This window comes from Podarcis pityusensis, assembly GCF_964106645.2.
Source record: "Podarcis pityusensis genome assembly, chromosome: 12".
Classification (NCBI taxonomy): domain Eukaryota; kingdom Metazoa; phylum Chordata; class Lepidosauria; order Squamata; family Lacertidae; genus Podarcis; species Podarcis pityusensis.
In genome coordinates this window covers 47,289,016-47,309,682 of record NC_138037.1, presented here as the reverse complement: position 1 = coordinate 47,309,682, position 20,667 = coordinate 47,289,016, and the positions used below count along the sequence as shown (strand labels likewise).

At 42.2% G+C, this 20,667-nt stretch overlaps 1 protein-coding gene across 3 annotated transcripts in view; it reads right to left on the bottom strand.

Annotated features, from left to right (window-relative positions):
- The window catches only part of DNAJC13 (DnaJ heat shock protein family (Hsp40) member C13), a 62,315-nt gene that overhangs the window by 4,153 nt on the left and 37,495 nt on the right, over nucleotides 1-20,667 (bottom strand). For all 3 annotated transcript variants that reach the window (XR_013978016.1, XM_080974530.1, XM_080974531.1), the window contains 24 exons: nucleotides 20,265-20,349; nucleotides 19,945-20,099; nucleotides 19,542-19,587; nucleotides 17,658-17,812; nucleotides 17,248-17,449; nucleotides 15,982-16,097; nucleotides 15,306-15,384; nucleotides 14,005-14,140; nucleotides 13,178-13,362; nucleotides 12,541-12,615; nucleotides 11,166-11,285; nucleotides 10,562-10,741; nucleotides 9,865-10,032; nucleotides 9,098-9,211; nucleotides 7,766-7,882; nucleotides 7,049-7,226; nucleotides 6,725-6,816; nucleotides 5,638-5,737; nucleotides 4,811-4,885; nucleotides 4,545-4,657; nucleotides 2,630-2,799; nucleotides 2,271-2,313; nucleotides 1,660-1,833; nucleotides 419-598 (listed from right to left, as the gene is read on the bottom strand). Coding sequence is in view for 2 of the 3 variants with exons in the window: in XM_080974530.1 (XP_080830656.1) it covers nucleotides 419-598; nucleotides 1,660-1,833; nucleotides 2,271-2,313; nucleotides 2,630-2,799; nucleotides 4,545-4,657; nucleotides 4,811-4,885; nucleotides 5,638-5,737; nucleotides 6,725-6,816; nucleotides 7,049-7,226; nucleotides 7,766-7,882; nucleotides 9,098-9,211; nucleotides 9,865-10,032; nucleotides 10,562-10,741; nucleotides 11,166-11,285; nucleotides 12,541-12,615; nucleotides 13,178-13,362; nucleotides 14,005-14,140; nucleotides 15,306-15,384; nucleotides 15,982-16,097; nucleotides 17,248-17,449; nucleotides 17,658-17,812; nucleotides 19,542-19,587; nucleotides 19,945-20,099; nucleotides 20,265-20,349 (3,058 nt within the window). In the remaining variant the exon portion in view is untranslated. The remainder of the gene's footprint in view (nucleotides 1-418; nucleotides 599-1,659; nucleotides 1,834-2,270; nucleotides 2,314-2,629; nucleotides 2,800-4,544; nucleotides 4,658-4,810; nucleotides 4,886-5,637; nucleotides 5,738-6,724; nucleotides 6,817-7,048; nucleotides 7,227-7,765; nucleotides 7,883-9,097; nucleotides 9,212-9,864; nucleotides 10,033-10,561; nucleotides 10,742-11,165; nucleotides 11,286-12,540; nucleotides 12,616-13,177; nucleotides 13,363-14,004; nucleotides 14,141-15,305; nucleotides 15,385-15,981; nucleotides 16,098-17,247; nucleotides 17,450-17,657; nucleotides 17,813-19,541; nucleotides 19,588-19,944; nucleotides 20,100-20,264; nucleotides 20,350-20,667) is intronic.

The window sequence follows — 20,667 nt, the reverse complement described above, 5'->3', positions numbered from 1 at the left end:
ATACCCTGGATTAATTCAAACTATTGGTTGATAGAGAGTTCAAACAACTAGGCAACCAACATATTTTAGGGCACCACATCAGGATAGTGTTGGGGTTGCTACATACTGAGAGACTGGAAGCAACAGTTTGCCTGCAATGTAAATAGGTTGAAGCATGCATGGACCTGATCTCTTCAACTGACCGAGTTGACAGTTTTATATACTATGATCCCAGCTGGAGACAATCTAATCTAGGGTGTAATATGAGTTAAATTGAACCCTGCTTTATACTGTGCCTAGCTAGATTTACCATCCCTGGTACTGGTTTCAGGGGGGGAAACATTTGAAATCCAATCTACATCATCAGGAACATACAACAAGCACCTGAGATGGAAGTTCTTCCAGCAAACAATAACACAATAAATCCATATCCTCATACCTCATTATCAGACAGCATGTGTATGACACGCATTGCGCTTTTCGGAATGGCGTTGTTCTTGTGATTCAGGGCCTGGAGAATCTTGGGAAGATGACCAAGAGGGGGAACTTGGTCTGCCAGCTGAGGCTGAGCACTAAAGAGGCACACCGTCGCTGTTGTTAAAGTTTCTAAAGTTTCCCCCTGTTTCGGAACGCAAAGCACAGAGCAAGTCGATGAAATTTCCTGCTCCACTATTGAAGTCAGTCAACAAGCGGCCAGTTTACAATCAACCGTTTAATGACACTCAGGAGTCGCATGTATGAACATCTTGATTAGTTTGTGGGAATGCAGGCTTATCTTAAAGCTTATCTGTGGTCTAAACCACAGAACCTAGGGCTTGCCGATCAGAAGGTCGGCGGTTCGAATCCCCGCGACAGGGTGAGCTCTCGTTGCTCAGTCCCTGCTCCTGCCAACCTAGCAGTTCGAAAGCATGTCAAGTGCAAGTAGATAAATAGGTACCGCTCCGGCGGGAAGGTGAATGGCATTTCCGTGCGCTGCTCTGGTTCACCAGAAGCAGCTTAGTCATGCTGGCCACATGACCCAGAAGCTGTCTGCAGACAAATTCCCTCGGCCAGTAAAGCCAGATGAGCGCCGCAACCCCAGAGTCATCCGCAACTGGACCTAATGGTCAGGGGTACTTTTACCTTTACCTTTAGGCTTGTCTTGTTAAGAAGCAGAGAATGACAGCCATAACCTGAATAAGAATAAGAACCTCTTCAACGTACTGAGCAGTTACCATTTCTTCGGTCAGAATCTTGTATGGGGAAAACCCAAACTGCACGCACAGATCTAATGCGTGTGCATAAGCTGTTTCGAACAGCTGCCTGATCACTTATGCAACTGCATGCCGCGCAACGGCTTGTGCTAGGATGCATTCATTTAGTGGCCATTCATTCGTTGTTCTTCAAACTAAACGAATTGCTCTCCTACTGCCTTTAACCACCATGGGTTTGCTGCTGTTATGTGCCAATTATTTCACAGCACAAGCCTAGGCAGGTTTACAGAGCAAGAAGCAGAACTAACCGCATCCTTAAAGGTCTTTATTGTAAACTGCTCAGGGCAAGCTATTCGTAAATGAAACAAACAGTGGTAGGAAGTAGTAACAATAATAGCAGCAGCAGCAGCACCTTTCAGTGGACCGGAGCTCGCTTTCACAAATGCAGTTGCACAAAGCTAACACGCAACCAATCAACTCCACTTACATGGGGGTTGTTTTTCTCCAGGAGTTCGGTGAATTTTTCTAACAGTGCAATGAGAAATTCCCTAGGTTTTCGCAGCACCCAGGCCGGCTGGGCAATAAAGATTCTTAGGAAGACCCCTCCTACAGAAAGTTCACCCTCTGCTTCACCGTACACCACAGCAAAGTCCTCAGGCAGCTGGATCAACGAGAGAAAAACATGTCACTGAGTTTGTGCATTAGGAAAGTTACATTTGGTTTATTAGAAAGGGAGGGGGACTAACAACAGAGGTGTGAGCCCAACTACGATTATAAGGGTCTGTAGCAATGCAGAATACTTTGCAGCAGGGCTGTTGAAGCTGCAGCCATCCAGTGGATGCTGGGCTCCTGCTTCCATAGGACCAAAAGTAGCATGACGTGGTCAGAGCGGATGGGAGTTTTAGTGCAGAAACATCCAGAGTTTCATAGCCCCCCCCCCCCGGGTCTCTGTCCTACCGTGCAGTTTCATGCTATTAGTCATGGTACAGCAAGATAAGACTGAGCAATAGCGAAAAAGAGAAAATGCAAAAGGATACGAAGGAAAATCACACCCATGCTTTGTCTTAATTTCCCCCTTAACATTTAAATTTTGCTTACCTTCCAGTTAATATCAGGGTTGTCTCTCTGTAGTTTAAAGTGCCTTAAAAAAAAAGTCAGAAAACCCATTAACAAATTCTTCTGCAAGCAAGGGCTAAAAATGAATTAAATTCTAAACGCTTCCCTCGCCTGAGGTTAAAATCAAACTGGCTTATTTGCACTCTAATCGCTTTTAGCAATTTTGATCAATACAGAATATCTGGTTATATTTTCTGCATTATGCTGCCTGGAATAGACCCTGTACTACAATCCCAGAGGATTCCAAACTGAATCTAATCGTTGGCTTTACAGTTCTGCTACGTTTTACCACGAAACTGACTACAAAAGTACAACCATTATTCACCACAACTGTAACATACTCTAGCATCATTTCTCGAACAGTTGTAGACACTTTCTCTCTGGAGTTGTCATTCCATATCAACTCTGGATTTTCATGCGTTCCTTCAAAAATGTGAACAGCAGCTTCAGGGTTATCTCTCATGGCATCCATAAAGACACCAGGTAGAAACTTCATTAGGGTAATTCTAACCTAGAAAAGAACACACCAGATTGCAGATTCTGTCACCGCTAACAAAGGTTTCCAGTGAATCAAATGAACAGCTTGTAATACCGACATCTAGCAAAGCACGGGGAAAATATTTTTGAAAGGAATTTGCCTTATCAACACATAGCAATTCTTAAACCTGTGTGGGGAATGCCTTTGTATGGCTGACTACTGAACTTGATGGATGGGTATTGTGAATCCCCATTGTTCAGCGCAGACAGAGATCCAGCTCTGACAGCCATCTGCCTCTTTCCTCGCTGCAAGGTGACAGGGAATGAGGCAGAGAGCCTTCTTGGTAGTTGCACCCGCCCTGTGGAATGCTCTCCCATCAGATGTCAAGGAAATAAGCAACTATCTGACTTTTAGAAGACATCTGAAGGCAGCTCTGTATAGGGATGCTTTTAATGCTTGATGTCTTACTGTGTTTAATGTTTTAATTCGCTGGAAGCCTCCCAGAGTGGCTGCGGCAACCCAGTCAGATGGATAATATAATATAATATAATATAATATAATATAATATAATATAATATAATATAATATAATTTTAGGTTTCACAATTCATGAAAACTAAGGCTATCAATAAGGGGATGCGGGTGGCGCTGTGGTCTAAACCACGGAGCCTAGGGCTTGCCAATCAGAAGGTTGGCGGTTTGAATCCCCATGACGGGGTGAGCTCCCGTTGCTTGATCCCAGCTCCTGCCAACCTAACAATTCGAAAGCATGTCAAAGTGTAAGTAGATAAATAGGTACCGCTCCGGCGGGAAGGTAAATGGTGGTTCCGTGCACTGCTCTGGTTCGCCAGAAGCGGCTTAGTCATCCTGGCCACATGACCCGGAAGCTGTACGCTGGCTCCCTCGGCCAATAAAGCGAGATGAACGCTGCAACCCCAGAGTCGGCCACGACTGAACCTAACGGTCAGGGGTCCCTTTACCTTTACATAAGGCTATCAATGGCTACTATGCCCACTGTTGGAGGCAGAATGCCTCAAGGAACCCGTTGCAGGGATTCACATTTGGGGAGAATGCTGCTATACTCCTGGTTATGACTTCCCACAGGCATGTGGTTGGCCATTGTGAGTATTATATGCTGGGCCAAATGGGCTGCTGGCCTCATCCAGAACGGCTCTTCTTATGTTGCCATGTTTTCCAACCAGCATGTTGCTCTACAAGACTAGTAGCTTGCAGAGAATGAAATGTAAAGCTTGCACCACGTGAGGGTTGTTTATTTGAAGTGATGCACATTGGCTGCATCCAGACAATCAGATCTTGGATTGAGAAGCCAAGCTACGAACAGGAAGGCAGCCACTTGGCTCTCCCCACCCTTCACGTTAAGTGGAAAAACCAAGGCAGGAAGACGTCGCCAATTCCTCTTGCGTCCAAACCAGGAAAACTATGACTAATGGCTTCCAAATAAAGAATGGCAGTAAGTCATATTTCAAAGCTGGCTTATGTATCCTGGTTTGCTGGGAAGCTATTAATCATCGTTTGCTAGCTTAGGTGTAATGGGAAGCCATGGTAACAGCAGCTTCGTGGCCCGTTTCCCAGCCCATATGAAGGGATGATAAAGATGAATACGGCCTGTGTAATGTTAACTCCTAGTACAGGGTTGGACAGCATTTTTTATAAGCATGTTGCAAATCAAGTCTAACAGACATTGTGCTATTTAGTGTTAAAAGCATGCTTTTAAAAGGGCCAGTTACAATGTCCAAAAATGAAGCAAAACACACTCACCTTTGGACCAACCAGCTTGTCGGCTGTCATTTTAGCAAAAAGCTCTGCAGTCTGAGATCGAACTTGGGGATGTGTTGAGTTGCAGAACATATCAAGTAAGTAGATTAAAGCACCTAGGAAGGGACAGAGAAACAGAGGGCCTTATGGCAGCCTATGAATATTCTGACAGATAAAAACAAATGAACTGTTGCCTCTTCCAATCACAGTAAGTTTGAAACATTACTTTTGGGTAATGTTTCAACAAAGAACAACAGCGCTCACTGTACCTTTTGCCATGGCCTCTTTAACTATTTTGGTACTGGATGTCAAAGCATACAGAGTTTCCAGAACAAGCTGCCGACCTGCCAAGAGGAAAAACCGTGAGCGAAACCCAGCTTTTGTGTGTCTCTATTTAGCAAAGATGAAGTAAAAACACAACAGGGCTTGTTTAGAGTTGGACAATGGGGCCTGCACTGTTGCCTAGTTTAGCTGGCCTCTCAGGAAAGAGCTGTTTATGAGGCGAAACAAAAGCCTTCCATGGACTGAGTTCCAAAGTCAGCAAAGGTACTTAAAAATGAAAGATCAGCTTAAGTCAAAGAACTAAGCACTAGTAGAATTAAAATATATGCATATAAAAAAAATCACATACATATACAATACAATAAAAACATCACAGGTCTAGCCTTTCCCTTAAAAGCTAGTCCCTAATAGAGAAATAAGTTCCAAAGGGCTGATTGTGTGGTAAGATGCCTTCATTCACAAAATGGGTGTATCCTGAAAACATACTGAAAGTATGACCTAACGTTCACTGAGGGCTTTTCTCTAGATCTATTTTGAATGCCAAAGACAACACCCTAACACAGGCGATTTTACTTCATTAGTGACCTCCTATAATTTCCCCAAGAGATCTGAAGTCAGAGGGCAAGATCTCCAGGTTAGAGAATATTTGTCTCTACACAGGCCTGAGATCTCAATGCCCTTCCCAAGTTGGAGCCACAATTCTATATGCACGCTTGTAAGGGGGGGGGGGAGTTTATCTTTTTCTTTTGGTATCTAAAGAGTTTTCTAAACGTGTATTTTTGTCACTGAATAAGTAAACTCACGCTCTACGTACTTGAAGGTAGTGAATGTAGGAGGGCTAGTAAGTTGGAAAGAACCATTGCTTCTGCAATATTATTTACACATTCTTGGTTACTAGTCACTATGTTCACCACCTGTGAAAGAAAGAAATAAAATAAAATAAAATAAAAACTGCTAGACTGGTATGGAAGCAGCTAGTTGTCAATCTTGATTCCTTCAAGACAAGGATTTTCTACATATTGATTGGATACATAAATTCAAGCTTTGCTTCCAGAAAGGCCGCTCTGAATTTTCTGTGAATATTTATAGCAGAAAATGTCTTTCAAAATATCTGACCAAATGCTGTTTTCAAACAACAGTTTAATTTTGCAACAGAAGGAGCACCATCAGGTAAAAGCCGTGACCCTAGTTCTCTATCTCTTCCCAACCCAGCACCGCTGTCCCTACCCATTCAGAGCGAGGTCAAAGCAAAGGTTTCATTTGCCCTTGGCGAGGTAGCCAAATCTGATTTGTGTAACGACAGATATATGACCTGTGATTATCTGGGATCATGTGGGCTGAAAAAAGACTCCCTGTCCCCCAAAAATCTGACACTTAGCCAGCTTCTTAGAACAGGCAAATAGGTGTGGAAATGTAAGCCGGGGGGGGGGGTGTGTGGATATTCGTGTATAGGGGTGGGCGAGGGAATAACCGTTTTTTAATACTCTGGATAACAGTGTCGGTGCAAAGATATCAGTCACTTTTGCCAAGGCAACTCGGGCCATTGCTTCTGCCAAATGATGCAACTTCTGGTAAGAGATTAAGACTGCCACTGTTGCCTTCAGAAAGAACATCTGGACAAATGTCATTGTGTTCTACTGCCTGCTAAATGCACATTCCTTAGTACTATTCACATAGTCTCTGAACTGAAGGTATAAAGTCATGTACGGTAGCTATTTTGATGCCCCGCACTCCATTCTCTAGCTACAAAGCCCAAAATCAGAATCATTACTGGCTGAGTGTAAAATAACGTCCTTACATTTGTCATAAAAGTGAACACCGCTTTGATTAATCTACACAATATATTCCGAAGTAAAGAACTTTCTCCTATGGCAAGAAACTTTTATCGCTTTGGTTTTTACCTCCAGAGCCAGCTGTTGGACTTGACCAGCTCCGTGGACACGCAGAAGGGAGAAGATCAACTTAAAGTGGCCTATGCATTCACATTCTGAACCTGCGTGGAGAAAAACAGCTGCTATGGTTAAAGTGGACTAAACTAAAGCACTTTCAAGCAAAGGTATCTTAAAAACATTTTTTAAATTAAAAAAACCCACCTTAATCAGCTTAAACAGCCATTTTAGTTTGGTGATAAGCTGTATGACTAAGCATTCATCTAAAACATCTAAAATCTAAAGTGAGGTTTCGTTTGACAGGAATGTTTAAGGTGTCTGACATGCCTCACTTACCTGGGTTGTGTTTTATTACATTTCTCAGAGCCTCCAAGGCCATCTCAACCCTTCTGAGCCTCTCTCCATGTTGGTTTGACTCCACTTTCCCTGTGTGAGTCATGGCCATTAATGTATGAAGGTACTGGGCTTGTGAGCCTATGTAATCCAAGAGGCTTGCAGCAAATGATTTTGGAAGCTGTAGGATAACAAACAAGCAAGAAGGAAAATTAAAAAGATAGATAGGAAGTAAACATTTTGTTGCTGCTGCTTAACACAGTGTATCCATATTTTACAAACTATTTACAATTAAGGGATGAACAATCAAATGCTCTATCAGGATACATCACCAGTAGTGTTTCAGCTTCATGTGGCAAGGCTTCCTCACAAGATTATAACAAAGGAAGGGTAAGACTGCTATATAAAAGTCTAGGAAGTTCTATAGTATAGGGTTACTCCATTCTGAAAAGATTGCTTTCCCATCGTTTGAATTTTTTAACGAAGAGTTATAACAAACATGTAACAAAATTCAGAGGGAATGGATATAGATCCTCTGAACGTTTCTGCTGTGTTGATGATTTACTGAGAACAAATTAGTACATCCTATATTTTGACAAGGAAAGGAGCTTCAATATCTAACATGTTTCGTATTGGTATGCAAAAAAGAAGAAGGAAAAAAAGGGATTAACCAATTTAAAACCAAAAGACTTCACCAAATAACAAGAAGTAGAATCTTACCTCCAGTTGGAATGTGGGGACTTCATTGTAAACTCTAACAAAAATCTCTCCTACAATAAGCTCTTTTGCATGATCACTGAAGATGAATTCAGATCCATAGCTTTTATCACAGTCACCCTTTAGAAAGTAAAAATCAATTGAATATATTTGCAGCTTCCCATAGTAAAAACATTAAGCCGAATGGACGCAAAAGCAGTACAGTTCCCCAATATGAATTGTCTACTTTAAGCTTGGAGCCATGAAGCGGGGACAGAATTTGATTTCAGTTCTCATTTCCTTTGCAAGAAAAGGCTAGAAATGTAAGCAGGTGAAGGTAGGAGGAGAGTTGGCCAGCACTTGGGAAGATATCTATTACTTCTGTCCTTTCCCATGGCTGTTGCTAATTCCTGCACAGGTCGCACTTTAACCCTCAATGATCTTTTAACACGTGTGGTGCTACAACAGGAATCCTGCAACCAAAAGCAGCTTGCTTTGAAATTGTTCTTTTACCTCCAGCTGCAGAACTTGAATACGTATGACAATCATATTCAGCTACAAGTGATTGCCAAAGAAAAAGAAGAAGATGCTAAGCAAGACCTGAGGTGTACTACTGGCAAAGAAAGAGCTCTCGATCACTCAATTGAGGGCAAATATCTGAGGGAAAACAAGTCACCCCTCAGCCCCTTGTGCTGCTTCAACATCTTCTCCATCCAGAGCAATATGAGATGCAACAAAGGGGATAAAGGAATCAGGAAAAACTGTCTCCTCCACCTCTGCCACCAAGAGCCTCTCCTGGTTTTAGGTCATGTCTGAACTGAAGGAGCCTTTCTGTTCACTGATGGCGAATTAGGATCAGAGTTATTTACATTTGCTTCTGTTAAAGGATGCTGTTTACAACATGAGACCATAAATGGAGAAATGAGGGGATGAAATCTATAAATCCCACGGGAGGACACCAAACTTTTGTGGCCTGGTACAGTGGTACCTCGAGTTACATATGCTTCAGGTTACAGACTCTGCTAACCCAGAAATATTACCTCATGTTAGGAACTTTGCTTCAGGATAAGAACAGATATCGCATGCCGGCGGCGCGGCAACAGCAGGAGACCCCATTAGCTAAAGTGGTGCTTCAGGTTAAGAACAGTTTCAGGTTAAGAACAGACCTCCAGAACGAATTAAGTTCTTAACCCGACGTACAACTGTACATTAAAAGAAGCTGGCCGTGTGGCTTTTGTACACCTCAGTTTAATGATTCTGAAAAATGCAGCGACAAGAATTACTTGCTGCTTCTTTCAGTTCCCTGCCTCAGAAACTCCCAACTAACAAGCCCGACAATTTGAAAAAGTGCCTCACTCTTTTAATCATGCTTTCCTGCTGAGATTCCAAGAACTCAAGGAGTTCAGCTCTTGTCCGATTGTTCCAAATAAGGTACGGGCTTTCTGTGTTGCTGTTCAGCATTTTCAGAATCTAGGTTAAGAAACAGTTATGGCAAGACAGATTTGAATGCAAGACGAATATTTCATTTTTTCTACAGCATCTACATCCAGCCAGCTTAATACCACTACAAAACCACTGTAACCCTTCTAACTTTCTCAATGTGCACGTTATTTCCTCTTATTTATTCTTTAACACGAGTCTATTTGGAATTTGCTCTTAAAAACTCCAGCTCTGGCTAGATGCACACTTTATGATTTCAAGCGCTACCGAAGTAATCTGAAACAGTCTCTATTCTGCAACTATTGAGTGCAGCAAGCACTGTTTCTCTCTTCTGTTTGCGTGCACACACACACAAATATTCCTGGTTTGCCATATGCAGTAGTCACTCAAAAATACTGTAGCAGCAATATCATGAGAAATCGCCCTTAGTATCTGGCAAGAAAGACGCGACAAGTTAGAAATAGTAGGATGACTACTGTACGAATCAGCACATCTCTATTAACACTCCACTATCTTAAACAAAAATCCATTGGCTGCAACACAGAGAACTGAAGGTGCTCGCAAGTGCCTCAATCAAGACTCCTTTTCTAAATTACTAAATTTTCATACTGAACTTACATGCTCAGCATACTTGTCAAGAAAAGCGGAAAAACATTAACATGGATATTAAAATGTTCTTGTACCTCGGCAGGATTGACCACAGCAAGTTTTCTTGCAATATAAGGCGTCAGCATGCCTGCAAGACTTTTTCTGATGGTTGGGTTTTCAGGCGTAGCTTGTTCTCCGGGAAGATATCCGCCAAGACGGCTCAAAGCAAGGAGGCTAAGCTTGGCAAGGGTATTGGCTACTTCCTGTTAGCAGAAAATAGGGAATCAATCTCATGCATAGATTTCCTGAGTAGATGAAGAAACAAGACCACCCCTCCTTCACAAGCAATACTGCAAAATAAAATGGACACAACTTGCAAAAATGTCATTGCCCAATTTAGGGCGACTGTCACTTGCCATTGTGTCTCCTTATACCCCAATGTGCACTATTCAGGAGGGTTCTCTAACTCTCTAGAGGGGCTTTTTGGGTGCTGCAGAGGGGTGTGTGTGTGGTTTTTTTTTAAAGAATATAAAGAAGTTCCCTTCTTCAAACTTCCTTTTCTCTTTGGATCAAAGCTTGGCACAAGCAAGCACAACTGATCTTGAGAATGTCATTTGAACCACACAAAAAAGGCTACAACACACATGCAAAGTTTTACCTAAAAGCACAGCACATTAAGCAATGTGTGTGATTTTAAGATAATGACTGTAAGTTCCTACAGCCATCTTAGAAATGCTGCTCAGGATATATTGAAAGCACAGCAGTCTATTCACAGTTCCTTATTATCATTACCTGCTGATTGGAATCTTCACTCTTCTGAATCCCACTCTCTTCTAGTGTGTAATCATAGTTGAAGATGTAGCCGAGCAAATACCACAGAACTCCAGCTTGAAACAGATGCGTCTGTAGCCAGTAGTCCACAGCAAAGGAGCTGACACACTCGACCCCTAGGGAAGCCACGCGGGGAATGTTCTGAGTAGGAAAGAAAACATTTGCTTTGGGTGAGAAATGCTTCAGTTCAGCAGGAACGAGACAAGCGGTGTTTCTGACATAAAAATGACAAAATGCAATAGTGGCACGTTCTTCACACTTTTTGTTTCTTGCTTCTGCAGTGTAGCGCTTTAATCACATTGCAGAATAGGGTAAACAGAATAAATAAGAATATAATAGGGTAAACAGAAGGACTGTGTCTGTACATTCCATTGGACAATGTGCAAACAAAACTGTCTACATGCCCCAGGAAGCCTTATGTGAACTGGGGCTCTGAAAGGAAATTCTACAGCTTTCAAAAGGAAGGCAATAGGCCCAAATGATTGCATCCACTTAATGGACACTCCTGAGGTTCTACAGAAATGGGAGGCTAGAAAAGAAAGATAGGAGTCATACAAGAGCTTACCTTGCCATAATACAGTACTCTGCAGAGATCCTTGATGATATTTGGCATTTCAGTTATTTTCTCTCTGCAATCTTCAAATTGGGCTGCCACACTGTAACATTTACTTACATGCCCACACACCTATTAAGTGAAAAATGCGAAGTCATATGGCGTCGGGACAGTGCATAATAAGATGCACTACAAATATACACGCTTCAGAAGTTGAAAAGGAATGATAAAGAGCTCCCTGGAAGGCAGACACAGCACTGTAATTTGCCAAGTGATTACTTCTTTCAGTCTTGTGAAGCATTGTTACTTCTTTTCAATTTATGAAGTGTCTAATGTTGGCACCTGGGACGTGGGTGGCGCTGTGGGTTAAACCACAGAGCCTAGGGCTTGCCGATCGGAAGATCGAATCCCCATGATGGGGTGAGCTCCTGTTGCTTGGTCCCTGCTCCTGCCCACCTAGCAGTTCGAAAGCACGTCAAAGTGCAAGTAGATAAATAGGCACCGCTCCGGCGGGAAGGTAAACGGCATTTCTGTGCACTGCTCTGGTTCGCCAGAAGTGGCTTAGTCATGCTGGCCACATGACCCAGAAGCTGTATGCCGGCTCCCTCGGCCAGTAAAGCGAGATGAGCGCCACAACCCCAGTCGGCCACGACTGGACCTAATGGTCACCTAAACATTAGGAAGAACTTCCTGACAGTAAGAGCTGTTCGACAGTGGAATTTGCTGCCAAGGAGTGTGGTGGAGTCTCCTTCTTTGGAGGTCTTTAAGCAGAAGCTTGACAACCATATGTCAGGAGTGCTCTGATGGTGTTTCCTGCTTGGCAGGGGGTTGGACTTGATGGCCCTTGTGGTCTCTTCCAACTCTATGATTCTATGATTCTATGATTCTATGGTCAGAGGTCCCTTTACTCTTTACCTTTAATGTTGGCACCAGAAACGGGCTGTGGCAAAATGGGAGAATGGTAAGGTACACATTTTGCATGTGGAAGTTCTCAGGTTCAGTCTTTGGTATCTCCATTGTTAAAAGAAACTATGCTTTAATGAGAATAAGCAGATTGCTGGTACACACCACTGAAATTGCAGCTGTTTCCTTCCTTCCCTGTTGCTGCTGTACCACCAAAAACAAGCCATAGCTTCTTGTGTTATCCGAGCCTGGAATGGTGGTTTGTTTCTCTCCAAACCAACCACGAGCAGGTAGCCAAGGTTTGTTCTTATTCACATTAAACCATAGTTTATTTTATCTACAGTTTTAATATGTTGTGAGAACCATGTTAGTGTAAATAGTTAGAACAGTTGCCCGAATCTGGTCTCCTATGGCCAGTTCACATTTTAGTTCACATTCACACATATGCTAAAACTTCCATTACTGGGTTATTTTGAACACTTACCTGAACTGACATATCATCTGGCTTACTAAAGTGTGTCAGGACAGCAACACAGCGATTAAAAGCCTCTTGCAGAATCTGTGGGGATAGACAGACATGTTTTCCCCCTGAACACTGTCAGCAGCAAAAGTTGAAACGATTGTTTTCATTTAGCAAATATTTCTCTCTGAATTTTCGGATGCCATTTTAAAACCACAATGTAAAATTTAATACGTCAAATGCCTACTTGTTAGAGAAAGAGAAGTTCAATTATTCCAAGCCAAACCAATAATCTGAAATTATCTGGCGTAATATTAGCAACATTTTTTAGAAGCCCAGTTATTGTTTCTTTTGCTTGATATAAGTTAGAAGTTAATATTTGTGTTTTTAAAATAACAATCTACTTGCTTATTCTTAGGCAAATTAAGCCAAAGACATGAAATATTCAGCACTGGTTATGCAAGCTTACAGAATAGTCAGCAACAGCAGTTCTGAGATGTACTTACAGATAGCTAGAAAATATGAGGAAAAGCTGGCTGTGCAGACAACACCCAGCCAAAAAGGGTTATTAAAATGCATTTTGCAAACCAGAGCTTAATAGAAAGGAAGAATAAAACTCACTCTCTGCAAAACATAACCCACAGGAGGATTTTGAGCCTACCTCAATACCATTCTCTCTTCTTAGTTCTTCTGCATTAAGTGCTGAGCAGTTGACAGTGTAGAAAGCTAACTCAGTAGCAGCAGGCAACAGGGGAGATTCTTTGGAGAACAAGAGGTCGTCTGAAGTTTCTATTGTGATTGTCTTAATCAACATGGGGTAGCCTGCGTATTTATAAGGCTTCAAATCTTGAAAAGAAAAGAATGCCAAGAATTAACATGCACATGTGAATCAGTCTCATGGTGACACTTACTCTATATCAAACAAATTATTTTATGGCTTCTTACTTCAAAGGCCAACAACACAGGAGAAAGGAGAAGTGTAACACAGAATGCACTAAACAAATTAGCTCCTAACAAGTATTGAACAAGGTTGAATTCCCCAAAATTCTGGGCAGCTCCTCGGAAAGTATACAGGTGAATCAGAGCAGCATTTGGAAAATAGAATCTCAAGGCTCTGTTTTGAATGCAGACTTTCTGCTTTAGAACAAGTCCTAGGTTTTCTACCAACAAAGGTCCACCTATTAATCAGTGGAGACTGGGTGATTTTAAATTGCTGGAAAAAAGAGTATTCACTGCATTCAAAGAAATGTCCATTTTGGGCTTGACTGTAGCCTCCAAAAGTACAGGGGCTGCCCCCCTTCAGAAATCCACTCTCCAACAAAACCAAGGTGATGCACCTGAGAAGGTAGAGCTTGATAGTTTGCCACATGATTTGTATCGGTTGTAATCAGTGAGCTCCCAAATAAGCCCAAAGTTTTCAATAACACATAAATGAGATTTAGTATTTTACAAAACAAAATTATGTCTTCAGATGCTAAGTATAATTACCATCTTTGTGTCTGTTGAAAAGGATGCTTTGAGCTTTCAAAATCAGAATTATGTTCTCAGGATCTGGACCATCCACCACTTTGGCTGACTTTGTACACAAAAACTCATACGCTTTATTCACTTTTTCAAACATATCCTGCAAATACAATGCATGTAAGGAAGCAGATATGAATCCAATCTCAAAATAAATCAGCTGATGTTGCAAAAGAAACAGGTCAGGATTTTAAGAAAGACTGTCTTCTACTACATAATCTTCAAAGACACGGTTCTAATTTTGAGCTATTTTAATGTTTTTCTGACTTTTATACCATACTCTTCTATGAAAAGTCCTACACGTACACACACAGTAGAACAACAGAATTAACAAGAAACGTAAGTACAACCTATTCAGAATAGCCACGTGTACAGACAGCATCGTACACAGTATTCCAAGTATTTGGCTAAGGATTACTTAATGTAAAGCAGGGATGAGACCTGCAGTCAGGTTTCAGAGTCCCCTCCCAACCTTAAGTTGTACAGCAAGAAGGGAAAGGGTCTTTGAAGTTGTGCAAATTGTGCAAGTACGACTTCTTCCCTCACAATCAGATCAAAGCAGAGGGAGAAATTAACAGACCTGTATTCCTGGCAGATGTGCTAAAAGTAGTCCATACAATTTTGGGAATGCAATTACATTATGAAGTTTGGGGCTCAAAACAGTTGCGGTTAACGGTTTCCAGTTCAGCGATGTGCTGACTTCATTTACATTCTTCTGCCGGGATTACAGAGATTTGCCACATTCGCACAGAAAGGACAGATAAAAAGGACATTGGGAGAGAGCTATTTCCCCCCACAAGAAAATGGAAGGTGAAACTTGAATGGAGTTACTAAAAATGAAATATATGCTTCTTGTTACCATGGGAAAAAGGTGTGTGTGTGTGTGTGTGTGTGTGTGTGAGACAGAGAGAGAGAGAGAGAGAAAGAGAGAGATTGTGTGTGGGTCTGGCAACTTCCACTACTGGAATGTAATGGGATCCATAACTCAAAACTGTTTCCCCTTTCTGATGTAAAAATATATATATATAAGAGCTTTAGCAAACAAACAGTTGCACTTCTATTATGCAGGAATTTGTGCACAAATGGGCTGTCCTGATGACATAAAAGGAGAGACTCTGCACATTTGAACAAATGCACACTTGAATCTGCTCCCCCCATTGCAGTAACTGGGATAGATCCATGTATACAGTAGAGAGCCTGTGCTCAGACACCAGATCAGACCCAATACATCCTATAGGTATAATATATATTTAATACATAGCACTTACTCGACCTTCTGGATTCTTGTCAGGGTGGTATTTCTGGGCCAGTCTGAAATAAGCCTTCCTGATTTTGCTCTCATCGTGCCTGTCAGATACATATAGAATTTGCTTACCTAGGATTCAATATGCTGTCATTCAGTCGGGGGGGTGGGTGGGAATGTAACAGATTTCAAACTAAACTCTGGCAGAGGTTATTTTGAACGGCAGATTTTAGGTCACTTTCCAAAGCACATTTTATGAGTTGGCTACGAATGTTATCCAGAAGATCTAGGCCAGTCTGTCTCTTATTTAATGCTGAGTAGGGGTGGCAGCGCTAATGGTGCATTTCCAGTGACTTTTCAGCACTGCCGATGTGACAATAGCAAGGCCTGTGTAAACTATTATGGCAATCCGGTCTTGGAAACTGGATTCCCCTGCATCCTCTCTGCACACTGCTATGTGGGCTCCTGCGCTTTAGTTAACTGATATGCCTCCAAATCAATAGGTCAGGCTGTTCTGAAATAGAGGTGCTCCAAAGCTGAACTATTATACTATCGTTCCTGTACAAAACTTCAGCCGTGCCAGCTGTTCTTCCGGTTCTAGAACTTAATCAGAGGGCAACTAAGTTTAAATGACGCAAGATACACGAGCTAAGGGTCATTTATATTAAAATGTCAGTGGAACCGAAGAGCACATAACTTACTGTCCTTGTCCCTTTGGGAGATGGAGAACTTCATAAGCGTCATCTATTGACATTGTGGGTGCCTTCTTATCCACCTCCTTCTTCCAAGCATCTAGGGTATCTTTTAAGAGTTTAACCTGGGCAGGGTGGTGGGGAGACAGAAAATTCCAAATGAGTTCTTCTAATGTAACTTCCAGATCTTCCTGGGGTGGGGGTGAGGGAGAGGAAGGGGGAGACAGCTGCTATTACTCAGCCACCTAGGCCCTCCTCTCTATTAGAAAACCTGCAATATAGGAGTTTTATCTCTTATATTTGAAAATTTGAACATACTCCTTTATTTATTTTAATTTCATTGATGCTTTAACAGTAAATTGGTACATCCATTTCACAATAATCTTCATTATCCTCGTTTTTATTCTGATCATATATGCTGGGATCTTTTCTGTGAACCACCCTGAGACTTCCAGGTACAGGGCGGTACATTACATTACATTACATTACATAAAATAAAATAAAACAAAATAATTATTATTATTAATAATAATACATTATTCAACTTTCCCACCCCAGCCCTCCCATGGGTTCTCTTTTACTCTTAGCTGTGATACGCATCTTTCTCTACCTTCTAATTGATTTAGCTGCTGTTCGTCGATCTAGTCCTACTTGGGAGATTTATGAAACTGTTATAATTCTTTAAACAATCTCCAAAGTTTTCCCACTCCTCTCTTATAATATTGTTTAAAGAGATTGTTTGGAGATTGTTTAAAGAATTATAACAGTTTCATAAATCTCCCAAGTTTCTTATCTTTGCAGTCAACATCACTAACTCCACATATTCTATTAACTTATTCTGCCAATCCTCTTTTGTTGGACTGTTTCTGTCCTTCCACATTTGTGCATAGGCTATTCTGGCCGCAGCAGTTGTATAAAGAGCAAGATTTAATACATTCTTAGGTATCTCACCCTCTATCATACCCAAAAAGAACATCTCGGGGGTTTTTTTTGGGGGGGGGGAATGTCAACCTCAGCATCTTTTTTATTTCTGTGTATATCATCTTCCAATATCCCTTAGCTTTCATACATCCCCACCACACTGAACACGCTCCTTGTTTAAACTTAACTGGCTTTGAAACTGTATACTTTAAAACAGAACTGTTAAGATCACGGTACACTCAAGATGCCAGTAAAGCAGTCATGGCTCTCGCAGTTCTTTGACTTATTTCCCCTTTTTATTTTTCAATTCTGCTTTGCTGCAGATCGAGGAAGAGTGCAAGACATTTGACTTACAGGGTCTTTAATTGGCCAGTCAGGAAACCGAAGTTTATCACAAAGATGCCTGAGGTAATAGATGTTACAAAACAGCTCGTTCTCCAGCTGAGGATAGTTGATTAGCGGTATCGGGCAGTACTGGTAAAGCGCTCTTGTGTTACTTTGAAGACGAGGGGTGAAGTCCGCAAGATGAGCAGCAATCTTCTCTATCATAAGGCGCCTGTGAATTGCAAAAGGCATTTTGAAGCAAACAATCGCTAACGTTCTTCCAGATCACTAAACCATTAAACCTTGTTATCTGTGGCAAGTCACAAAGATATCAGATGAATTTAATTACAGTCAGCAAACTGAAAGAAAGGGGGGGGGGAATATTGATGGTGGTGGTGGGGAACCCACTTCTTTTGCTGGAAGCGTATAAATCAAATTACCTCATTTCACTGCTCCAAATAGCTTCTGGAGTGTCGAATTCGCCCAAAAAAATTTCAGAAAATTTTTCTGGCTCATAGTTTTCCAAGTAACACACCATAGCTTCTGGCAGGATGTGTCCAAGAATGCTTCTCTGAACTATATCTTGCCCTTTCATCTAAAAAGAAGAAGATGGATGTAAGTGTGAAAATGAAATGAACACGCTTTTGCACGTCTTTACCGGTTGCTTTTGTGATAATGGAGGTATTAATTTTCACAAGCCACTATGTGCAGCACAACTTGCAGAATCACAGAGTTGGCAGGGGGACCCTGAGGGCCATCTAGTCCAACCCCCTTGCAATACATCAAGGGTTAGGAGCCTCAGGCGCAGAGTCCAAAGGTGGCCCTTCTTGCCTCTTTATTCCACCCTCTCCATAGTAAGTAAGTAAGTAAATAAATTTTTATTTATACTCCGCCCTCCCTGGCCAAGACCGGGCTCAGGGCGGCTAACATCAAATATCAAATACATTAAAACACAATCAAACAACTGATTAAAATACAGCTTAAAAATTAGAATCAGGATAAAATTAAATGACTGCCCATGAATTACAACTATAGGGGTCGGGAAACTCAAGTATTCATCAGGGCCAGCTATCCATGTTTGTCCCATATGAGCCGACAAAAGGGCCAAAGGGGTAATTTACAGGGTCCTGCAGAGGGGAGTCAAACTGGGTCCAGACCAAAGGCCAGGCGGAACAGCTCCGTCTTGCAGGCCCTGTGAAAGGATGTCTAGTCCCGCAGGGTGCTGGTCTCCTGCGATAGAGCGTTCCACCAGGCTGGGGCCAAAGATGAAAAGGCCTTGGCCCTGGTTGAGGCCAGTTTAACCTCGAGGCCCAGGACCTCCAAGATATTATTTGTGGACCATAAGGTCCTCCGCGGGGCATACCAGAAGGCAATCCCATAAGTATGAGGGTCCTGGGCTATATAGGCCGCACCAAGCACTGTCTTGGTCTAAAACCCCTACACCCCCGACCCCCAGTACTCTTCCCCGGCTGGAATGTGTCATCGAACCATGAGAATGCCTTTATAGGAGAAGGAAAAGCCTCTGACTTTTGCATGGAGGGGATACAGTCTGCTATAAAAGCCAGATTCTCTGCATCTGGTCTGCCCACCCCCCCCCCCTGGGGTATGTGGGCCCTGCAAGGCTGCCCAGAAGTGAATGGAACGAGCCCGAAGGTTTATTGCCCTTGCCGTACAGTGGTACCTCGGGTTACATACGCTTCAGGTTACAGACTCCGCTAACCCAGAAATACCTCGGGTTAAGAACTTTGCTTCAGGATGAGAACAGAAATCGTGCTCCGGCGGTGCGGCAGCAGCAGGAGGCCCCATTAGCTAAAGTGGTGCTTCAGGTTAAGAACAGTTTCAGGTTAAGAACGGACCTCCGGAACGAATTAAGTACTTAACCCGAGGTACCACTGTACATGTGTACCCAGCAGTGAGCGAGTACAGCATTGCTGTCTTGGTCTCAAGGAATTTCAACTCCTACAACTACAAACTGCTCTGCGGCTTGCCTCCACAATCACATTGCAGCACAACTACCAATGCATTTAACGCTTAAGAGTTGTCTCCACACTCATCCCTTCCAAAACTTCCTAACGCTAAATTCAGCTACATATTTCCAACTGTTTGGTTAAACATGGTTTAGCTAACAGTGCAACAAACTTTTGTCAGTTTGCCTTTTAAAAGGATCCAGCACATTCTGAAGAGAGAGAGTTGTTTCAGATAGCAACAAGACCCCCCAAACAGACATTTTCTCTGTTTAAATGCTTATACTTAGCGCATACTTGGAATTGACTTGTTTTGTTTAAGCATTGCCAGTTTCTTTTGTAATATTAATTGTTGCTTACCTCTTCAGACTTGAAGGCCTGCTTTGAATGTGTATACTTCAAAAACCTAGAAAATAATTCATATATACTTTTAGCTCAATGGCATGAGCTCAGAATGCAGGTTAATGGGACTATAAAACTTGCACCTGCCCTGTAACCCGTCTGATTCTTGGGCTCTCACTGGCCATCTAGCACTAAATACAGCCCCTAGGGACTCTCTCTTCATCCAACGACCCCTCACTATCACCATTATACAATGTAGCCTGGTTTCTTTAAGGTGGTCCAGAGACGAAAAGTGTAAAACGATTTTATGACTTAAAATCTCTCAGAAACGAATGCCATATCCTTGCATTCACACTTAGCTGGTGTGAAACTCTATGCTTAAGTAAACATACAACAGATACTAAACATTTATTGCTTTCACCTTGCAACGGGGAGCACGTTGGAACCGGTATACATCATGATGAAGAAGAATACTCCATTGAGGTAAAGGCGAGGTAACTGTGGGTTGTCTTGCATGATGTAGAAAAGCAATATGGCCACTTTCTCAACAAGAATGGGATCAAAGGTCAGCAGCAGCTGCAATGCAAAAAACAACAACTTAACATGGTTTTAAACTGTGCATTTCAGATTAGGGCTACTGCTCCCAATCAAAGTTCCAAGATTTCTTCTCTTTTCAAAAAGCAAAATATGCTGAAAAGCAAGCCATCTAAATCTTGACGATCAGACTGCAGATCAGCTTACCTGAATGATGTGAGGAAGGCAAGTGCTGTCAGAAAGGAGCCTCTTCACTCTGGGCAAAGGCCTTATAATGGCATTATCCTGGTCTCTGAAAGGGAAGAAGTTTCCCTAATCAGCGTTTGAAGTGCACAATGGCCAGCTGGTACAGTGGTACCTCAGGTTAAGTACTTAATTTGTTCCAGAGGTCCGTACTTAACCTGAAACTGTTCTTAACCTGAGGCACCACTTTAGCTAATGGGGCATCCTGCTGCTGCACCGCTGGAGCACGATTTCGGTTCTCATCCTGAAGCAAAGTTCTTAACCCGAGGTACTATTTCTGAGTTAGCAGAGTCTGTAACCTGAAGCGTATGTACAGTGGTGCCTCGCAAGACGAAATTAATCCGTTCCTCGAGTCTCTTCGTCTTGT